At 39.0% G+C, this 23,708-nt stretch overlaps 1 protein-coding gene across 1 annotated transcript in view; it reads right to left on the bottom strand.

Moving 5' to 3' along the window:
* The window catches only part of THSD4 (thrombospondin type 1 domain containing 4), an 891,140-nt gene that overhangs the window by 43,079 nt on the left and 824,353 nt on the right, over positions 1-23,708 (bottom strand). The window contains exons 12-14 of the mRNA XM_020982022.2: positions 18,542-18,671; positions 15,274-15,478; positions 9,188-9,361 (exon numbers count right to left, since the gene is read on the bottom strand). Coding sequence (XP_020837681.1) covers positions 9,188-9,361; positions 15,274-15,478; positions 18,542-18,671 — 509 coding nt within the window. The remainder of the gene's footprint in view (positions 1-9,187; positions 9,362-15,273; positions 15,479-18,541; positions 18,672-23,708) is intronic.

Here is a 23,708-nt window from a genome sequence, read left to right as displayed (position 1 = left end):
CTGGAATCAAGAGGACTTGAATTCAAATTCAGCCACAGACTCTTACTAGCTGAGTGACCCTATGCAAGTCACAGGGTCTATTTACCTCAGTTTCCTCATCTGTAAAATGAGCTGGAGAAGGAAATGACAAACTACTCTAGTACCTTTGTCAAGAAAACCCCAAACAGGGTTACAGAGTCAGACACTACTGAAACGACTGAACAACAAGAATCTGACAGTATGACACAAAAATAACTTCATCCAAGTAACTCCATTTTAGTTGGCTTTTTTTTTTTAGCAGAGGTGGGGGTCAGGGAGAAAGAAATCTTCCAGTAAGGAAACTCCTACCAAAGCAAAGCTACAACTGTTCTGTAACATATTTTTGACTTTCTATCCATTATGCTGTTGTCGTCGTCATAGTCGTCGTCATCTTCTTCTTCTCCTCCTCCTCCTCCTTCCTCCTCTTCCTCTTCATCATCTTCATCTTCTTTCTGTTGTTGTTTTTGTTATTGAGTTGGCTATAAATTGCTTATTTAAATACACACAAATACATAAGGCCATGGGATGACAGATGGAAAGCTGGAAGGGAAATCAGAGGCCATTTAACCCCACCCTTTGATTTTACATATGAAGAAATGAGTCCCAGAGAAGTTGCCAATGATCACATAGCAAGTTAGTGTCCTGGTTGACAACAGGCCACATGTTTAAAATCAACATAAATTCATGGGAAACTAAATCATCACTGCTTTGGCTTTTGGGTAATCTCATATGAAATTATTTGACAGGTGGCTATCTATATAAAAACAAAAACAAAACAAAAAACTTCCTAAGAGTAAATAATACCTTCACTCACCTAGAATACCTGGGTTTCATTTACCACTCTCTTGCCTCCAACCACTTTATATGGTCCTAAATGTATAGCCATACAAAGAAGAGCTGTGTGACCTGGATAAGTGACTTAATCTCTCTGTGTCTTATTTTCCTCGTTTGTAAAACCAAGAAGTTTGGGTTCGATGGCCTCTAAGGTCCCTTCTAGCTTTAAATCTCTGATCCTACACCAAATGTAGTAAAAAAGAACACTGATCTGTCAGAAGACTTGAGTTCCTGTAGTAGTTTGGTATGACCCTAGACAAATAACTTCAATTTTATGTACCTCATCTTCCTCATCTATAAAATCTGTCTGCATCACAGGTATAAGAGTGCTTTTCAAACTTGAAGGTCCTTGACAAATGTGAGCCACTATTCTAAGCTGAATGAATTGCAGAATGCGGCCAATGAATCAGATAATTTAAACAAAAAGAAATCACTTTGCTCCAATTATATGAATATTCCAGGCTAAAAGTTTTTTTGGCCTGGACTGTCTGCTGCCTCTTCCAGTTCTGAACAGTAAGATACCTAAATTATCCTAAAGGATGGTGAGGTAGATCAAATCACAATTAACTCAACCTTGCCAGACTGTAGGAATTAAAGTAATTTCCTTCCTTCTACAAATAGTGACCTATCTCATATTTAAAAATCCAAATAATCATACCTCAGTCTGGAAAGTTAAGAGTTTGTCCTATGGCTGCATCACATTACAGCCCAAGATACCATGTAATCATGAAGACACTTTCAGTGAAAGATTTTATCCTTCAAATAGTTCTTTCCAGGTAATTCCATTTGAATATCTAATTTAATTCCTTTTTTTCCTTCCCAAGGCAAGCTGGAGATTTCCATGAAAGCTTCTACATGTCCTCCATGGGCCTATCTGAAATTACAATGTCGGGCCTGAAGTACAGCATCAAATAACCAGGTTAGTGCCAAAGGAGAAAGTACACAAACATTCTCTGCTGAGTGCAGTCAGATCACGTTTTCAGTACATTAACCACAGAGGACTTTTCACAACAAACTTGAGCCTGGAAATCTTTTGTCTTACTGCTGATCCCTCTCCCCCACCCCATCCCCTGAGAGTCCTTCTTACATTCTTAGACCAATCAGATCCCTGGACAATGAAACAGGGATATGTGAAAAATAAATTACATATAATGTAGGCCAGTCTTTCTGTAGGGGTAGCTATTATTTTATAGCTAGAATTTTATAGTGGCTCTCAAGTTCTTAACTTTCATTCCATAGAGTTCACCAATAAGTAGTTTTCGATGATATATCAAATGTGATTTTTTAAAACCCAAACTGGAGAGACTGCATGGCATAGTGGATAGAGGACCAGCCTTGGACTCAGGAGGATCTAGGCTTGAGTTGTGCTTCTAACACATGAACTAGCAAGCAGTGACCATGGACAAGTCACATAAACCATCAATACTTCAAGAAATTCTTCTTAAGACCATACATTACATGGGAAGTGCTAATCTGCAACAGTAGAAGGAGTTTTCACACTCCAATGAAAGCATATATCTGGAGCAACTATTACATGCATGTGCATTGAAGAGCATGAATCAGGTGTTTAAATGTGTCTGTTTATGCTCTAATATTGGTTTTGGGCAGCAGACAAATCTGAATACATATCCATATATCTATTTTGTAGATGTTCTCTGGTAACTTCCTACATTGATAAATCACAGGCTTAGACATTCACAAATAAAGATATGCTAGAAAGATAGATGGAGAAGTAATATCAAAAATTTTTATAACAAGTTTCTCTGTGAAATTCTCTGTTTATTTCTCAAACATATGGGGAATTCAGTTAAATTTATAAAGTAAGAACCATTCCCCAATTGATATATGGTTGACGGATATTATCAGGCAGTTTCCAGAAGAAGAAATTAAAGCTATCTATAGTTATATGAAAAAAAAAACACTCTAAATTGCTATTGATAAGAGAAGTACAAATTAAAACAATTCTGAAGCACTGACACTTTACACCTATCAGAAATGACAAATGCTAGAAGGGATGAGGGGAAATAGGCACACTAATGAATTATTGGTGGAATTGTGAATCAGTCCAACCATTCTAAAAACAGTTTGAAACTATGCCCAAAGGGCTATGAAACTATGCATACCCTTTGAACCAGCAACATCACTACTGTGTGTAGTTATTGTTAGTCTGTGATAGTCTCAGAATTTACGGTTGTTGTTATTTTTTAAGATCCATTTGATTGGACTGAGTGTGCTATATTCCAGAGTACATGTTGGAGTCTAGGTAGCTCATGGAGAAGAAACAGGGCAAGGATTCTTGAAATAGATATGGAACAATGAACAGAGAGTACTCAAACTGTGCATACCCTTTGACCCAGCTATCCAACTACTAGGCTTATACCTCCAAGAAATCAAATATAGAAGAAAAAGATCTACATATACAAAAAATATTTATAAGAACTCTTTTTGTGGTAGCCAAAAATTTGAAACTAAGGGGCCATCCTCCCACTTCGGAAAGGCTAACCACATTGTCATATATGAAAGTAATGAAATATTAATGTACTCCCATGGTTCCCCACCTCTATGAAGAAAGAGTTGGAGGTATCCTCAAAGAAATCTTTTCATTAAGTTGCCTAATTTTGTCTCAATCTCTGTCTCTTCACTCCCCTGCTTGCCACAACTAGGCAGTTTGTACATGCTTCCCCAGTTTGAGGCTTCAAAGACCCTAATAGTTTATATCCCAATTGTTAGATTACTTATTTCCCTTTGGAAATATTCTTCTTGGCTGCTTCCTGAGTCAATCTAGATTCTGTCTCATTTCAGCATTTCTTTGCTTTCTCTCAAACTCTCTTTTTCATTCCCTATCCATGAACTCTGTCCTTTGGCAGTTTTCTTCTAACCTTGACTCATGCGCTTATCAGACACACAACCAGCAGCTGGTATCTGATTACAGAGATATAAAAACACACAAACTAATTGGAAAGATGTGTTTTCCACTTTACTTTCTACGGAGTAATAGAGCAGGATCTTCCTCGTATTTTTTTTTTAATGCTAAGATGGTGCTGAGTTCTCTGTCCAAAGTGAGAGAATTTAATTGTCAGTTTCAATTGGCTAATTTTTCTTAGTAAACCCTTAGAAACTTACTCCGGTTATCAACTTGGAAAATTTAAATTGATTTTATTCATTATAGTACAACAGAACAAAATAAGCAGAAGCTAAACTGGTTCCTGCTTGGATTGAGCTAGGTGATAGAAGTTGCCAGAGTAGGGTACCTGACCAGAAAGATTGGCCAAATGATGAGAAAGGCTAACATTTTTAAATAAGTTTAAGTCCGTAATGAGCACTGAAGTCATGCTGATCAGCTAGGGCATGAGTTATACAGTTAAGGCATATAAATCACAGGTCACATTTTAAAAAAAGATTGAATGATATTTTGTATGTATGATATTACAATCAACACACCATAGACTCTGTGATTTCATCAGTGTGTGGGTATTCCTTTATCTCCATTGGCATACTGCTGAACTCCTACATTCTTGGGCTAATTAAGAAAAATTTGGCAATGGATTCTGGTTGTAGTTAGCTACGCTGTCTTTCTTCCCTTCATAACTGACACCTAGTCCCTGGTCCTATGTTCCAAGATTTTCTGGATTGGTTGCCTTTCAGAAGCCAGATATACCTCCATGCCATAATAAGGGAGAACTTGACTAGAGGTTAAAAATTAGTTTAATGGAAATGATTTTTTGAAAAGGATGTGGGATCCTAATGGTTGTATCTGAAGTGGAAAATGAAGCATGGTTGCTACCCATACGTCCATATTGAATCAGAAGATGTAGAATGATTATGATGAGTCGGTTGTTTTAAGGTTAAAGAAAGGAGGGTATTTTTACTCAGGATACACAGGCACCATGTGGAAGACAAGCAGTAATGACCAAAAGATTGAGGGTGAAATGGAACAAGGAAACAGAATGTTTAGCATATTGTTTTTGTTTTGTTTTGTTTTGTTTGCAGAGAGGGAAGATCCTACCAATCGATAGGGAGCCACAATTCCATTACAAATCGAACAAGTAGAATCAGTTAATTTTTTCTCAATTAGCTAAGAACCAAAGGAGTTTAGCAATTTGCCAGTGGAGAGAAGGGAGTACCCACATACTGATGAAATTACAGAGTCCATGACATGATGATAGTAATATCTTTCCACATACAAAATATAATTCAATAGTACACATGAGATCTATATTAGAAGGACACAGAAAGCAACCCCAGCTCACTGATGGGAGTGCTCATTCTGGTGAATACCCTTGACAAATATCTGGAAGTAGCGACCAAACATATTTAAGCCATATCAGCTGCAGAGATGTGATTTGATTATGAGTTAAATCTCTGGGATTAAGCAGCACAGACATAGGAGTCTTTGGGGGAATAATAGTTAATTCACAAATAACCCTCTGGAAATGGCTTGTCTTTTTTATTCCAGCTTTATTTACATGCTAACATGGTTGAATTGATCCCAGGAGGACTGTAAACATACAATAGCTCTCCTTTAAATTTAATTTTGTATCCCATCTTTTGAAATTTAAATAAGTTTTTTATCACCTCTTTCTTCTCTTGATACAACAGAATACATTTTTTATGGTGAAAAACAGGCATGCCTCCTATAAGGTTGCCTCAGTCATCATTTTAAATTATGTTTATAAATTGTAATGAACTACCATCATAAAATTGCAAAATTGTGCTCTAAATCTTGCTCTAATGTCATTTGGCACATTGTCCATTTATAATTTTGCTCCTATGTCACTAGCTCATGTCTTTAAAGTTGTTCCCTTTAATATTGCATTTTCAGATAACTGATTAATGCAATTAAGCAGAGCACCCATGTATTTATAGAGATAGGGATAGAGATTCAATCAATTATATAGGAGAACTCTTGGGTGAGCAAAGTTTGGAGTGAGTTTGTAATTCTAAACACGTCAGGAGAATACCATGTGGGGTTGACCTGTTTGAAATTTCTTTACATCTTGTTTTTTCATGCTATCTCTCTTTGTTTGTACTCTTTCAACCTTGCATCATTTTGCGGATATTCTAACAGAGAGAAAAAAGTGCATACCTAAGCATAGAGGTGTATGCTTTGAGATACAACTGGGGAAAAGTAATTTGTAAAGCTTATGCCGGTCCAAGGCACCACAGTTATTTGATGGAAGCTAGCTAAAACGCTGACCTCAAGAGGATCTACACAGTACTCAAAGGCCCTAACTAGCCTCTAGGGAATATTCATTCATTCAAACACTTTTATTACTATCTTAGGTTCTAGGGGAATACTAGGATAAATAAGGCTTGGTCCTTGGAAGCATCAGTAGGAAAAGGTAAAAAATGTTCAAATATAAATACAATACAAAATACCGTAGTAAGTACATGTGAGAGGGATGAATAGGGTTCTATGAGGGTTCCTTAATTCTAACTGTATTTTCAGTGACAACAAATATCACATCTAATTAATCTAATATCACATCATTGTAATCTAAGTTTATTCTGCAATTTCAGGTTGATAGATTGATTACTTCCTCTCTAAACTTCAGTTCCTTCCAATTGCCCCATTGATATTTTTTAGGAATACATCTAAGTTTCTTACCTACACCTCTAATAAAACCTCACTTTTTTTGAAATAATCATTATTTCTCTTGGATTTCTGATGTTTTGTTTCTACCTGTCATTTAGGGGTAAATTGTATTTCCCTCTTTAGGTTTACTCCACGCAGTCATCGGATATAGTTTGGCTCTGTGGTTGATAGCTTTGAAACCAGACTGAAGAGTTGTGGTAAATAAAATTTTTTTTTAATTTTTAAAAGTTTCTTCTGAGATATATGAGGTATGTTGACATCTTTTGCTCACTCTCTCCTTTGTGGGCCTGGGAAAAATAAATGTTTTCCTCTGAAAGCAGGCATGGTGATGAGTGGGGCTGGTAATTGGTTGAGACTGAACAAAACAAAAGAAACAAAAACCATGTATACTAGATGAGCTCTCATTTGTCTTGGAGGTATATTGTTTGAGCATAGCTGTTTACACATTGTCTCTCCCATTAGATTTTGAGCTCCTCAAAAGCAGGCAATGTCTTTTGCCTTTCTTTGTATCATTAGCAATTAGCTCAGTGTCTGGAACATAGTAGATGTTTATTGCTTGATTGACTTTGTTAATACATCTTTGGGGCTTATAGCTGTCCAGTTAAGTAGCTCTGTTTTATTTTTCTCCTTCTTTTAATACAACTTTCTTCTGCAAATGTCAACTACCTGCTTGCCAGTGCTTACTAGTGGGAAGCTGGTCTTCGTATACTGAGGGGTTACCATATATGTGTTTCCTAGTTAGGGGTTATGCGCCAAGATGATGACAAAATTCTTTTATACAGTACTTGGTCCTTCATGTCATGTGGGTCTCTGAAACAGGGATAAACAGTATCAAATACTTTAAATGCATCCCCATAAAGGAGAGGTCCTGATTAAAGTCCTTAGATCCTACAGAAGGGTTTCCTTTATTAACAGAAATTTCACTGTACAAATAAGTCAGCCTTTGGTTAATTGCAAAACTGATTCAACTACAAAATATCAAAGTCCCTGACCACTTTGGCTAAGTAAGTTATTATTTTGCTAGTCACTATCAAGTGAGGGAAATATTTAGAGCATATATTATATTGTGGTGACTCAAGTTTCTAATCCTTAATATTTTAAGAAGAAAACAATAAACTTTTCAGAGCAAAAGAAAAAAATAAGTCTGACAGAAGTAAGAGTGAATGTTTGCAAATAACGAATTCATTTATGATTCAGAGAAAAAAAGAAACATAACTTCAATTTGTTTTTTCAGTTTTCAACATTCATGGCTGAAAAACCTTTTTGAGGAAGAAAAAAAAATTACTAATTACAAAAACATCTCCTTCAATGAAGGAGGATATAAATGCAGCCATGCCTGGCTCTAAATAAGGATTTCAAATTGTGTTTGATCTAGCAAGGGAACATATCAAAATGAAAGCAAATTTACTTCAAAGTGGTTGGGGGGGATTTATATATTATCATTAAAGGAAAAATAGCTTCAGCACACATAAAATGAACCTTGAATAACTTTTCAGGTAAAATTACACCATTGTAAATAAGAGTATGAAATGGCTTGGGCCACGGTACACTAAGTTATTTACATAGTGGACCTTCTGAGTCCCAAAGGCATTCTGAGGCTAATGTAACCCCTCAATCACTGAGTGACTGACTTGTGCCTCACATAAAGGACATGACAAACTACCAGACTTGGAGTCAGAGAGTTAGTTTGAATCCTGGTTCCATCACTTACAGTCTGTGTGACTCAGGGAAAGCTCTGAACCTTGCTGGGCCTTGGTTCTCTACGTGTAAATGAAGGGAATGGACTACATGACCTCTAAAGTGTCCTCTAGCTCCAAGTCTGTGAGCCAGTGAATATAACCTTCTTCAATTACAGGTGGCCCCAAATTTGTCCATATTGCCCATTGTGGCTAGTCAATGATTTTGTTTTCAGATTCTGGCATATGAACGATGTCTCTTGGATATTCTGCCTCTTAGAAAAGCAAAGACAACTTCATGACTTCCTGAATTTTTAACATGTAGTTAGAATTAGGGGTATGGACCAATAGTGCTTAGGTTAGAATCAAGACCTATTCCTAGGTTTTCAGGAGGCCAGTTATCCCCATGGCCTGGGTATATTCCATTTGCTCTCTCTAGCTTGAGACTTGGCTCCTTATAAGTCACACTGACGCCCCAGGGGCCATCTCATGGATCCACATTTACATGACTAATGATTTGGAAGCTAGGAGCAAACCACATGAGCTGGACATCTGCAGATAATGAAGAAGGAGGCCAAAACCAATAAGTTCAGAGACAAATGGTCCCAATGAGATTGTTTTATAAAGAATAAAATGAGTTACATTCAGAAAATGAAAACTAATAGAATTATCTCCCACTACTTCCCTATACTTCATGCTGTAACCAAATCATTCCCTAAACATGCCATGTACTTTTCTATCTCTGTGTCTTTACTCATGTAATTTCTTTCATGTGGATTACTCTCTTGTTCATTGGAATCCTGCCCATTCTCCCATTAGGATGCCCATTGCCTTAAAAAGCCTCCTTCTCTTTAGGGATAAGAGATGGTAGCAATCTCAGCTTACACAATTCATATAGGTAGCTAAAGGCTGGGTCTGACATTACAGCTTTATCATCGTTCCCTTCAGTGCTATATGTTTGTATATATTTGTACAGGGATTGGGGGTGGTGATGATGGTGGAACCTAAAAGCAACGTGACTTATACTCACAAAACAAGTGCTATTCTACTGAGTCTTTCTTACCCTTTCACTCCACTCTGTCAGGAACCAGCTCTTTGCACAGGGCCCCATATCACAGTTTTCAATGTCATTTGGCCGGAGCTTCATGTTACATTCTTCATCATCGACAACATCCCCGATGTTGCTGACACACTTCACATCTCGAGTCCTTTGCCCCACACCACAAGGTACTGAACACTAAAAGGAAATATCCTTGAGGTCAGTGGAATATTAGGCTTTATTTATTACACAGAGAAAAATGTTAATGATAACTGACACACAATACCTAAAGTTTTTAAAGCACTTTATATACATTATTTCATTTGAGCCTTGTGGCCCTGAGAAGTGGGTACTGCAGGTGTTATTAATCTCTTTTATTTTTGTGGTTGAGAAACATGAAACTGAAAGATGAAGTGATTTGTCCACAGTCACACAGCTTCTAAGTGTTAGAAGTGGGATGTGAACTCTCGTCTTGCTGATGGGCACTCTATCACTCTATTCACTCTGCCCTCCATGCTGACTTTGAGAGACACATGAATTGTGGTATCAGTTCCAAGGCATCATTTCCAGACAGAATTTCAAAAAAAGGGCTACTTTGTCCTTCGTTAACTGCTGTATAAGAATATGCTCAGGAGAGACAACTCCCCTATTCATGGTAGACTGCCCTTGGAGAGTCTGGTGAGGTAGAGAGGTAGTGGAGCTTAGCAGAAAGAATGCCGGATTTGGAGTCAGAGGTTCTGGGTTCAAGTCATTTATCCTCTATGACCCCAGGTCCTCATTTTTAAAATGAAGGGGTTGGTGTAGATGACTTCTAAAGTTTCTTCTGGGCAGTTTGGTGGCACAATAGATAGAACAGCCAGGCCTGGAGTCAGGAAGACCTCATCTTTCTGAGTTCAAATCTGGCCTCAGACACTAACTAGCTGTGTGACCCTGGGTAAGTTATTTAACCCTGTTTGCCTCTGCCAAGAAAACCCAAATGGGGTCACGGAGGCAGATGCAACTGAAAGATGACTGAACAACAACAACAGTCTCTTCCAGCTCTAAATCAATGATCCCCATGCCCCTGGTAGTTTTGCCCATGAAAAACTCCATCCAGTGCCCTCTTTTCAATGCCCTTCTTACCAACCCACTGTCTCTATGTCCATTAGCCATATTCTTTTCTATTATTACAGACCAAATACTTAACAGCTGGGAAGATGCCATTTGTATAAAGATTGGGAGGATCAGGGGTGGGGAAGGTATTTCAATTATTTTTGAGCTTTGCCATTTGGAGGTGAAAATGTTGTTAGTCCCATGTTTTAAATATTATATGACTTGGGACTTCCCAGGGAGAAAAAGTCAACAGAATGTTAGCCGAGACCTCAAAGATCACTTAGTTCAATCCTCTCACTTTACATGAAGAAATAGAGGCCTCAAGAGGCAACATACTCCTTCAGCAGCACGCAAACTCAACCTAAACTTCCAGGTTGGTCTTAGACATGACAGAGTGCATTAGAAGGTGATTTGTCTGCAGAATTCTTAGATCCCAGGCACAGCTCGCGTCTTCCCAATTTCCCTAAATCTGCTATTTGACCTAAGTGTGCTCCCTTATCCCATAATCAATTGGGCGGCGGGGGCAGGAAGAGTTCTTTCATCCGATAGGAATATTTTCCTACTCTTTGGATTTCATAAGGGCTAAGGTTTGTGCTGGTCTTTGAAAGTTCACACAGCAGCAGGATAACATCTTGGCCATTTTCCCATCTACTTTGAAATTTTTGAATCCTTCGAAGACTTTAAAGCAGACTTGCAAATAAATGCAAAATAGATACTAGCTTGCAAACATTTTAACTATACTTCCTACCAGACAGTAGTGAAAATAAATAAGATTTGCATTATTTTCTATTTAGCTTGGCATAAATTAGTACTCGAGTGGGAAAGATCAAGTGACTATTTGAAAAGCTCCTGGGTACAAGGGCAGTGGAGGCAAGCACGGAGATTTCAAAGCACTATTGTGATCTCTGGTGCAAGACTAGGTGTGAACACCACAGATGAAAAAGATTTACAGAGTATGGAAGCCTGCCTATCTCTTCCTACATTTTATTTCTGCTTCCATTTTTCCTTTTTTACCTTACTCTTCTCTTTGACTCATAGACTTTTTCATTCCCCTCCCCTCATATTGTTCTCTCTTCATTGTTTTAGTCAAGCAGATGTCCTTTAAAGGCTTATTCTGTCTGTCCTTTCCCCATCAGCATGTATAGAGCACATCCCACTACCAAAGTTCATTTCAGGGACGTTCCTCTAAATCCCTTGCCCATGGTTTGCCATGGAAAATATAGACACGTTTATGTCTTTGAATGAAAAAGGATGGACCACCGTGTCATGGATTTTTCAGAGCTTAGAGGTGATCAAGTCCTAACTCACTTCATTTTACAGATGAGGAAAATGAGACCCAGAGAGAGAGGTTAAATGAATTTCCTAGGGTCAGTTACAGCCAGTAAGTATCTGATACCACTTGTCTGCTTGTCTCCAAGTTCAGTGCTCTATCCATTACCCCATGATGCCTCCAGGAAAATATTCTTTAAGGCTGCTCCCAAGGAAAGATAAGGAAAGTCTTTCTTTAAGAGTCACTCAAAACCTCAGGGTATTCATGACAGTCTTTTGGTCAAGAGTGATCAGTGGTCTCTATAAATGAAGAGCAAAACCAAGAAGATTAAGCAGTAGCCACGATGTAGGGGATAGGGGTGGAGACAATGTGGATTGGAAGCTCTGGGTAAGTGGTGTCAAACTCAAAAAGAAATGGTGGGCCATTAAACTATATGTGGCCAGCTAGGTGGCTCAATGGATGGAGTACCAGGCCTGTATGGAACAGTACCTCATCTTCCTGAGTTCAAATGCAGCCTCAGACACTAATTGTGTAATTCTGGGCAAGTCACTTACCCTGTTTGCCTCAGTTTCCTCATCTGTAAAATGAACTGGAGAAGGAAATGGCAAACCACTTTAGTACCTCTGCCAAGAAAACCCCCAAAAAGGATCATGAAAAGTCAGACATTGAAAATGGCAGAACAACACGCCATACATAAGGATGCATGTAAGCTGCATATTGACTTAGAAAACCACATATAAACATTGTCTAGATTGTATTGTGTTTTTGTTTAATTTGTTAAATATTTCCCAATTACATTTTAATTTGGTTTGGGCTACACTTGGGAGTGTTTTGTGTCACGTGGGGCCAGAGGGCCATGTGATTGACCCCTTTGCTCTAGAGCACAGCTTCTCAGGCATTCCTCTCCAAGGTTGCCTTAGTAACCTAATTTGTTTATACTTAGCATATATCTTCTTATTTACATGTTGGCTTTCCCAATAGAAAATGAGTTCTTTGAGGTCAGAGACTGTTTATTACTGTTCATACCTTTAGTGCTTAGCACAATCAGTTCTTGGCACATAGTAAGGGCTTAATTAATAAGTTCTTAATTGATTGAATATTTGAATTGTAAAGGATTTTAAAGCTTTGTGAGAAATTGAACTGAGTTGAATGTCATCCTACACTCACATTGTGCAGATAAGGAAACTGAGGTCAAGAAAGGAAATGCTAATTGTACAAGGCTGAAGAACTGCTTTTGCTGTTCATCTTCCTTTCTTGAAGAGGACCAATGACATCAGGAGGGTGATGTCTTGACTTGCAAGTGAATTGGATTTAAGTGAGGCAGAGCTGCTCAAAGTCACCAGCCTCACCCTCTCTTCCAGGGTCATCTGAGTCCAGTGGCAAGACATAGGTCAGAATGACTGGAGATGATCCTGGATGCAGTGGGAGACTTTGGTCTTTTTAAGCTAAGGTCTTTCCCAGGTCTCAGTTTGCCTGATGTAACACCCATTCAGTGACTTAAGGCTAGGTAAGAAATGAGGTAGAAAATGGCCTAGTTTGCTTACTTGAAAAAAAGAAATCAATCTAGGAGGGGAAGACCCTCAGGGTCTCTGGCCACAGCAGAACAATTCTTATTTACACTCAGCCATCAAAACCCAAACAGTGACCAAATAAGGCTTGAGCTGGGCCCTATTCTTGGCCAGTGAGAGCCACAGTGATTTGGGTTTAAGGCACAGTCAGGTAGCTCCATTTGAATCCCAGTGTTTTCTAGAGCTCTATTTTAAGGAATCATGAATGAAACTACAGGACAAAGAGTTAATTATCCTAGTTGTTAAGGGAAAAATGATAGAATAAATAATTAGGAAAGAGAAAAAACAACTGAGTTCCCAAAGCCCCAAGATATCTTGAGAGGTTTAAGCAATCAGAATTTATATTCCTTTGGGTAGAGCACCCATATGTGAGGGAATGATTTCCCATGTGGACAGAGGGAGAGGAGGAAGGGAGAAAAAGGAAGCAAGGAAGGGACAGAATGAGGCAGCACTGTAGAACTAGGTCATGATGGACCACTCAGGTTTTATAATTATAATTTATAATTCCGGTAATTTTTAGGCAGAGAGGATAAAAAATAAAAAAGCAGAGGGAAAGAGAAACCTCAAAAAGAATGAGTATGAGAAGAGGAAAGGAAAGCTGTGCCTTCCCCACTAAGGTTACTATCCATTTACTCTGTGTGTATCTTGTCTATATCTATTTTTATGTTGTCTCCCTCTTTAGAATGTAAGTTCCTCGTAGATGCCACTGGACTCAAATGACCCTGCAAGACAGGGTGAGGTGACTGGTTTTGTCTTTCTTTGGAACCTAGTACTTTGCATAGCACCTGAGAATAATTAGCACTTAATAAATGCTTGTTGATTGGGTGCCATTAAAGCTGCCTTATGTTGCCTGTTGGGGCAGAGGCGTCTTCACTACAATTAATGGATTGCAGTGTTAGAAAGTTAAAGGCCCCAAAAGACTGTGGGGCTTGTTGAAAGCACTGTACTGATTAGCCGGACCCCTTGCTCCTAGAGTCCACTAACCTTTGCAGATAGGGCTATGCAATTTCCACAGATATGCTCCCATTCTCTAAACTCTGGGGCAAATTCTGTCCTAAGGAAGGGAAAATTTTAGGAATGCTAGACCAGGAGGATGGCATGAAATTCATCTTATTACCAGCTAATCTGACATCATACCTCTGTTCCAGAAATTGAAATTGAGTTTTGACTATTCCTTTTGACTGAAATGAATACAAAATCAGTTTGGACTTCAAGCCTTTTGTTAGACTTGAGGCAGCCAATCAAAATCCACTGCTATTTCAGTGATTTACTCAAAGCTTCTGCCTTGTAGCCTACTACCAGTAACTGGGCCCTGTTTTGATTCCCTGCCTGGTATCCAAGTACTTAGAGAATTAAGGTGCTGTCTTATATCCCAACCCTTAGTCTTTCTAAAGATGGGACTCTTCACTAATTGTGGCAGAGTACCTGATAGCTGTTTCCACACCTTTCAGATCCTGATTTCTGTCAGCTGTCTGTTGGTAGAATATCTTTCCCCTCCTCCCCCAGCCCTTGCTTTCATGTTCCACCTACCTGCTAAGATATCTACTTATTGCTTCATCCTGCACCTTCTTTTCAAATTGCCTATACTTTCTGGTTCCCTAGCCTGGCCCCTATCAGTCTCCCTGGTCCCTAGGTTAAAGGCATCCCTCATCTAGTTTATTCCTGCTCCTGGCCAAGATTCAATTTTGACTCATATAGGCGATGTCTTCCTGAATGATTGATCTGAGAATGAATGAATTGAATTAAAATGTAAGAGGTTGCTTTCTGCCCAAAGGCTCAGCACATCCTGGACTCTAAATAAAGGCAGCTTCTAGAATTACTGTTGTTTAAACTTTTCAGTGGTATCTGACTCTTCCTGATTCCATTTAGGGTTTTCTTGGAGTGATTTGTCATTTCCTTCTCCAGATCATTTTATAGATGAGGAAGCTGAGGCAAAAGAAGTTAAGTGACTTTTCCAGGGTCACACAGCTAGTAAGTGTCTGAGGCCAGATTTGAACTCAGGAAGATGAGTCTTCCTGACTCCAGGCCTAGTGTTCTATTCTATCGTACCTATCCCATTCACATATAATTAAAGAACAAGGTGACTCAGGCTATTTCCCCCTTAAAAGCAGGAGAGGTAAGTTAGGGGATCCTCCTGCAATTCCAGTTAATAAAGCAAACTCCAAACTACTCTGATTTACCGAGGTCCATTCTGTCCGGATTTGCCACTCACTACAGATCTTCAGCTGGCAAGTACTGGTGGTCTCTGGTTTCTCCAGGTGCTGGCAGCGGTATGGCTGCACAGTTAGGGTCCTGTTGGCATACATCTGGCGACAGAGAACTTGGCGGTGTTGCATTCCAAGGCCACATGTCTTGCTGCATTCAGACCATTCCCCTATGTCCCAGCTAAACAACGAAACAGACAAAAGACAGAGAGAGACAAATGGTTACCTACCATTAAACATTAGGAGAATCAATGAATAATGATAGCAGGCCGTTGCTTCAAAGAAAAATCATTGGATTTATAATGTTGGAGAAGCTAACTTTCATGTTTACAGACCTTTGGAAGGGGAGCAACTTCTTACAAATGACTAATGATATAAACCTGGATCTCTGTGGGGAATGTTCACAGGAGCACAATTATCATACAGAGTTTGGCCAGAGGATTAGGAACCCACCAAACAAGGGCTTGGGGAAAAAAAAAAGCCAAACAAACAAAAGGAAGAGAAGTCATTTTCTATATGCCTCCCTATGACATGCCTAGGTGTGAGTAGGGCAGTGGGTGAGAGGGAACATTTTTGCAGAATGGTTTTGTTGGCTTTTGGAACTTTTTTTGTTCAGCTGAAAAAATTGTTCTTAGGGGAGTGTAGCTATAAAAGACTACTGGAAGCTGACTTCACCAACATGAACAGTGCTTTGCCCTGCTGCAGGGGTTTTTAACCAGGGGTTCATGGAACCACAAGGAGTCTCTGTCAATAGACTGTAGCAGGTGGTGAATTTGGAATGGAAAAAATAACACCTTTATTTCAAAATAATTGGTTTCTTATGTAATCCTATTTTATTTTGTATATTTAAAAACATTGTGAGAGGAGGTGTGTGGGCTTCACCTGTTGGTAAAGAAACAATACCAAAGAAGGTTAAAAACCCTTGCTTTCTATAATGTGTCAGAGCCTATGACTCTTTGAGCAGGTCTCTGTTCTTGTATGCAGAGTTGTCCCTAACCTTCTTCAGAAGCATAATTTTCCTTTGCATGGCCCTACTTCACCCTCTTTGTACCTTCTCCGTTATTCTGGTACTTATCCCCTTCATGCTACGTTCAGGTAGGACTCGTCCATTGTCTAAAATCTGTCTCTATATTCCCTTCCTGCAAAACCAGCTTTCAACTACCTCTCACACAGAGGAAGGGATTTGCCTTAATTCATCATGTAAATGCAAATATAAGAAGGATCAGTGGTTAGCCGGGGAAGGAAAATCCCCATCCCTCTATGACTTAGGATAAAAAGATAATAGATTTTTGAGCTGGAGAAAATTTTACAGCTAAAGAAACTGAGGCTTAGAGGGGTGAAACTACTTGTTGAAATTCATAGAGGTATTAAGTGATAGAACTGGAATAACGCAAGATTTCCGACTCCAAATCCAGGACTCTGCTGCATCATGCTCCTCTCCACTTAGTAGGTAAGTTATAGGGCATTGACTGTGATACAGAGGATAAATCATGTGCCCTGAGTCACTCAGCTGTTAAATTGGAGGAACTAGAGGGTACAGTAGATAGAGTTCTGGACCTGGAGTCTAGAGGATGAGTTTACATCCTGCCTGAGATTCTTATTGGCTGGGTGGCCCTGAGCAGGTCATTTAACCCCTGTCTACCTTAGTTTCCTTATCTGTAATGCTGATAGTAACAGCACCAACCTCCAGGGTTGTTGTGGAGATCAAATGAGAATATCTGCAAAGCACTTTGCAAAACTCAAAGCATCACATAAATCCTAGCTATTATTGTATTGTATTAGAGGCGGGATTAGAATGTTGGTCTTCCTGACTCAAGTCCAGTACTCTTTCCAATATACCAGATGTAGCTCTAATTCATACAAAGGAATGAATAACCAGTAACAACTGGTTTAACAACAATATCTTTATTATTGATAGTATATGGTATTACTATATATTACTAAAGTAATGATATGTGTGTCATCAGAGAAAGTCGTGATGAACTCAACAATTACACTTAACCTTGGTATAATGGAAAGAGCCTCAAACTTTGAGCCAAAAGATCTGGATTTGAGTCTTGGCTCTGCTACTAAATATATGTGTGACCTTGGGCAAGTCATTTCTCTTCTAAACTTCTGTTTCTTCATCTGCAAAATGCAGGGGATGTCGTGGCTGACCTCTAAGTTCTCTTGTAACCTTCTATGACACAGACAAAAACCTCTCCTGGTGCTTGAAGTAGAAAGTCAAACCTTGTGTTTGTCTATGCCACTCTGGGAATATGGGTAGCCAGGGCTTATAGTTCTATTGTGATTTCAGTGGCCCACATGTTTCATCAGCAAACACATATGAAATAGTCATCCCTTACCAAGAAGAGGCAAGGGAAAGAGGTCATGGGAGCACACTAAACTGCTTTCTAGCTAATAGAACTCTCTTCTTAATCCTGGATGACAGGCATGCTTGCTCCATAGACAGAGTTTAATGCATAGCCTACATCCTGAATTTATAATTGATAATTACAACATTAATGATGTACCCAGGTAGTCTTCCTTTCTTCCTTCTTTCCTTTCTTGTTTTCCCTCCCTCCTTCTTCCCTCTCTCTCTTCCTTCCTTCCTCCATTCCTTTCCCTCTCTCTAGTTCCTCCTTCCCTCTCTCCCCTTCCTTCCTTCCTTCCATAAGAACAGGATCTGTGATTTTGTTGGCATCAGACTCTCTCAGGTGAGGAACCTCCCTCTTCCAGTACAGGTCAGCACCTTCTCTGTACCTTTTGGTCTCAGGGAGTTGTCCCTTGGACAAAGGAATTAGTTAAGTGATTTGCTCAGGGTCACTGTCAGAAGGACTTGAGACTAGGTCTTCCTGGCTTTGAGGCCGGTTCTTTATCCATTACTCTACAGTGTGTTTTTTTAAAGGTGTTAAATATCCTGGAGAAATCACATTACATAGTAGATGTAGTGGTGAATTTAGCATCAGGAATATCTGGGTTCAGATACTGATTTTGGCACTTAGTAGCTGTGTGTTCATAGGCAAATCATATAACCATTTTGAGCCTCAGGCAATTTTCTGAGACTCTGAGTCATATACCTGCCGTAGTGCATATCAGGAGGGAGTTACCACGTTGGGAGTTCTGACACTGATGAAATCGTAGGTCCTTGACAAATCAATATACAGGATTAGCAATCCAAACTCCCAGATTAGGAATGAACAAATGTTTATAAAGCAAAGTTGATATAAAAGGTAAGCTAAAGAGAAGAATTTGGATTGCTTACAAGGCTGGGCAAGGAAAAATATTGCAGGGTTCTTCTTCAGGAGTAGGTTTGGTGGTAGGGTCACAATAGCTGTCGGGAACCTCTTCGTGAGAACTTCTGCTCACACAGTGAAAGATGGGATATTGTGATCCTGAAATGACAACAAAAAGGTTTGGTCATTTGAAACACACACACACACACACACACACACACACACACACACACACACATAGTTGAACAATGGTGGTACATTTGGAAAAAAAGTCCCCTCAGCCAAAGTCTCTGCATTCTAAAACCACAAAAGATAAATATTTCCTGGAGTGAAAATGAAGGCAAGGAGATGATGGGTGTGAAGCATTCTTCTAGAGGTTTCCATAGGTGGGTGGCAAACATACATTAAGAAAGATATATTGAATGTCTACTACATGAGTCGTCTACTATGTTGGGGGCTAAGAGGGATGGAGAAGAAATATAAATTTAAACCAGGGGTGGAGAACCTGCAGCCTTGAGGCCCCATGTAGCCCTCTAGGTTCTCAAGTGTGGCTGTTTCATTGTCTCCAAACTTCACAGAAGAAATCTTAATAAAAGGATTTGTTCTGTAAAACTCAGTCAAAAGGACACACCCAAAGCCCTAGAAGGCCACATGTGGCTTCCAGTCCCTAGGTTCCCCACCCCTGATTTAAGCACAGCTTCAACAAACATTATTAAACACATATTCTGAGATAGGTACTGATTATATGGAGATTTAAAAAATGATAAAACATAGTCCCCAACATCAAGGAGATGGCTCTTGAGGCAAGAGCACAAATTCAATGAATTTGAATCCTGCCTTAGACATTTATTTAGCTGTGTAACCCTGGTCAAGTTACTTAACCTCTCTCAGCCTCAGTTTTCTCATCTGTAAAATGGGCTAATAATAGCATTTTATCACACAGGATTGTTATGAGATTTAGTAAACTAAAACATCACCTGTTTAAAATTTCCAAACATAGCTGGGATTTCATTGAATTTTAAAAATTCCCCCCCCAAAAAGCCTTCTGTTTCATTGACAATTTAATGAGATAATATATATGTAAGGCATTTTACATACCTTAAAGCACTGTATAAACGTTAGCTATTTTTATTATTATCATCTCCATTTAACTGATAAAGTTCCTTTCCAAGGCAGTCTATTCCACTTTGGTATAGTTCTAATTAAGAGGAAAATTTCCCTGCAATACCACTTAAATCTGTTTCTCTGAAACTTCTACCCATTTGGTTCCCTGTGATCAAACCAAACAATCCCAGTCTCTCGGTTATGTGAGAATCCCAAAAATACTTTAAGTGCTTACAGTGTCCCACCTAAGTCTTATCTTCTCCAGGTTAACATATACCTAGCTCTTTCCATTGAATCTCACATGGCAGGATCTTGAGTCGCTTCACATGATTCTCCTTCATATAATCTTCAGTCTAGCCTCTACCTATTAAGCTTTCATTACCCATTATCATCCTGCCATTGCCTCTTTGTTTACCCATTTCATCCTCACCCTCTTTCTAGAACAAATTTCTTTTATTTCTCCACTTTTGAAATCCTGCCCAGATTGAAAGAGGAGCTAAAGACTTTAAATTGTCAATGAAACAGAAAGAAGGCTTTTTTTGGGGGGGGGCAGATTTTTAAAATTCAAGGAAATCCCAGCTATGTTTGGACATTTTAAACAGGTGATATTTTAGTTTACCATATTTCATAGGCCACCTAAAGACAGAGAAGTGGTAAAGAGGCAAAGAAGCCAGGTTTTCTCTCCCTAAAAGAGAATCATCGCTCCCAGATAGAGAGACATGGTTTGAGAAAAAGTGAAGTACAGGAGAATTCAGACAGAAGGGAGCCTTTCTCTTGAAAACACAGAACAGATTTTTGAATGAATAGGATAAGATAAGGAACAAGCTATCAAGAAAAAATGCCTATATATCTGAGGCATCATATTTAGTTTTGTTTCTTTAAAAGACTATCAAATTTAAGGTTTTTAAAAAATATTATAGTCATATTAGTTTAATAAAGAAGAATATTTTGATAAAAAGGTAGCCTCCTGTGAGAGCCTTCTCTACACCAGACCCTGTGGCAGGCACTGAAGAGAAAAAGATAAAACAGTCTCTCAATCTTTGCTTTCAAAGTATGTACAATTTTAATTGGGGGTAGGGAGTGAAGGACATACCATGTATGTATGTAAATAGATATAAAATATATACAAAGTCAATATGAAGTAATTTCAACATGGGGGGTATTAGCACCTAGGGGGGATAAGGAAGGGCTTCCTATAGGAGTTGGCATTTCAGCTAAGCCTTGAAGAAAGCTAGGATTTTATGAGGCAGGGATGAATAAGGGAGTACATTTTTCAGCTTTATTATTTTTAGAGGAGTTTAGAGGGAATGAGAACCTCTGGAGCTTGAATAACAACAACAATAATTAATAATAATAATAGCTAGCATTTATGTTGTTCTTCAGTTGATCAGTCATATGTGACTTTACATAACCCCATGGACTTTGGTTAGTGGGATTTTCTGGGCAAAGATACTGGAATGATTTGCCATTTCCTTCTCCAGTGTGTCCCCCTTTTACAGATTAGGAACTGAGGCAAATAGGGGTTAAGTGATTTGCCCAGGAGCACATACCTAGAGTCTGAGACCGGTTTTGAATTCAGATCTTCCTGACTCCAAGACCGGTGCTCTATCCACAGTACCACCTAGCTACATTTAGGTAGCACTTTGCAAATATTCTCACAACAACACTGGGAGATGGGTGCTATTATTATCCCCATTTTATAGATGAGGAAGCTGAGAGGGTCACATGGCTACTAAGTTTCCAAGTTTGGATTTGAACTCAGGTCTTCCTGACTCCAGGCTCAGCACTCTATGTACTTTACCACCTCACTGCCAGAAGAGTGACATGATCAGATCTCTACTTTAGGAATATCTGTACAGCAACTACATGAAAGATAAATTGGCAAAAAGGGACTTAAGACAGGGAGCTATCTAGGAGACCATTGAAGTAGTCCAGGTAACAGATGATGAAGGCCTGGACCAAGGTGATAGTGGTGTGAGCAGAGAAGAGAAAACGTGTATGAAAGACACTGCGGATGTGGGACTCAGGGAGTGCTGGAGAGGGAAAAGTCTAAAGGGAGACTGAGATTATGAACCTGGGTTATAGGAAACATGATGACAGAAGGACTTCTGGACATGTTGAGGTTGAGATGCCTATGGGCCATCCAGTTCAAAATGTCCAGTAGGCAGCTGGTGATGTGGGACTGCAGCTTAGCAGAGATGACAGGATTGTGCACCAAGATGATAGCTAAACCCACAGGAGCTGCTGGCATCACCATTCAGAATGATACATTTCTACTTCTACTTCCTGGTACTACTTTTCTTTTCTTTTTCTTTCTTTTTTTTTAAATTAAATCTTTTTTTAAAATAGTATTTTATTTTTTCCCCAGTTACATGTCAAGAAAATTTTTAGCATTCATTTTTATAGGATTCTGAGTTCCAAATGTTTCTCCCTTCCTCTCTTTTGTACCACTTTTATATCACAGATATTAGAGCCGGTTTCTAAACGAAAGGTGACATCTCCTATGGTGCTGAAGCGCCAATGTAGCTGTCACAGGAAGGAACAGATTGGTGATAGTTGCCCACTACCAAACTGCAGGATGTTGCCTCACTCCTATGGGAGGGAACTGGAAATTTCAATCATCAAGCACTTCTGGTCTTTGTTAGGTAACTTTTCTCTGCATGCAGCTAGGCGGTGCAGTAGATAGAGTTCCAGGCCTGGGGTCAGAAAGGCCTGAGTTCAAATCCACCCCCCTCCCCCAGACACTTACCAGCTGTGTGACCCTAGGCAAATCACTTAGCTTCTTTTTACCTCAGTTTTCTCATCTGTAAAATGGGGGTAATAATAGCGCCTGCCTTCTAGGATTATGAGAATCATTGACATAATACTTGTGAAATGCTTAATATGGTACTTGGAACATGTTAGGCACTATATACACGTTCATCATCATCATTATTATCACTACTATTGTCTTCTGCATCTCTAACTCCTTATAATTGCAGCCACAACTTGAGAGGTTACTATCAAGGCAAATGTCTGAATGTTTCCTTAGCAATGACCATTTCAGACTGTTTCTCTTAAACTGACATATCTCAGACAACATGCTAGGCCAGAGGACAATGGTTTTTTTTTTTTTATAAAACTCGGCAACTTGTTGTAAGGCTGTATTTGAAGCTGAGAAGGCCATTTTGCGTAAATTGCTCTTGCAATAAAGCTTTGCAATATAAGGCAACACTATTATGTCAGATAAAATAATGTTCCAATTAAAGCCTACCACAGGCTAGGCAAAAAAGTGATGTTGATTGAATAGAAAATACATCAAAAGGAAAAATCTTGGCAAAGTTACATTTTATCCAGCTATATATTTCTTTTTTCGTTAGAGAGAGCTTTTCCATCTTAAAAGAGCACATCAGTATTTCCTCTCTTTCTCTGCTATTTACCTCTGGAATTAGATTTTCTGATAATGAGAGCTCACATTTATGTATTCCTCTGTGGTTGAAAAAGTGGTTTCTTTACGATCACCTTGTGAGTTACTAAGCCCAAGTATTTTGTCCTCATTTTACAGAGAAGCTTACCTTCTAATAATGATGATACATCTAGGGAAGATGGAGTTGGAAAGAAGGGAAGGGGAGCAGAGAGTATGAGCATAGCACCATGGCTCTGAGATGGCTAGGCAGTGGCATGGTGGGCCTGGGACCTGGTAAGAGGGGGTGAAAATAAACGAGAGTCCAGGAGCACAACGGTGAGAGTCTGGATTATAGTAGGAGAAGAAAGCAAGAGTTCAGGTAGCATAGCTTGGAGATGTCTAGTAAGAATTGCTGTTCTTTTTTTTTTTTGTGTTGGATATAACTACCTGGAGGATTAGGGCTCTTATTTATAGCACTATTATCACCTTTACTCTAAACTTTTAATAAGTGTTTTTTCCTAAAATAACTACTCTATACACACACACACACACACACACACACACACACACACACACACACACACACATATATATATATATATATATGTATATATATATATATATATATAACATCTCCTCAAGCTAGTCCTTTCAAATATAGCAGAACAATTTTTCTGTAGTCTTGAGGACACAAACTGTGTATGCAC

The sequence above is a fragment of the Phascolarctos cinereus genome, unplaced genomic scaffold (assembly GCF_003287225.1).
Source record: "Phascolarctos cinereus isolate Bilbo 61053 unplaced genomic scaffold, phaCin_HiC Scaffold_3;HRSCAF=262, whole genome shotgun sequence".
Taxonomy (NCBI): domain Eukaryota; kingdom Metazoa; phylum Chordata; class Mammalia; order Diprotodontia; family Phascolarctidae; genus Phascolarctos; species Phascolarctos cinereus.
The sequence above is the reverse complement of the archived record's forward strand: the minus strand, read 5'-3'. Positions and strand labels throughout refer to the sequence as shown.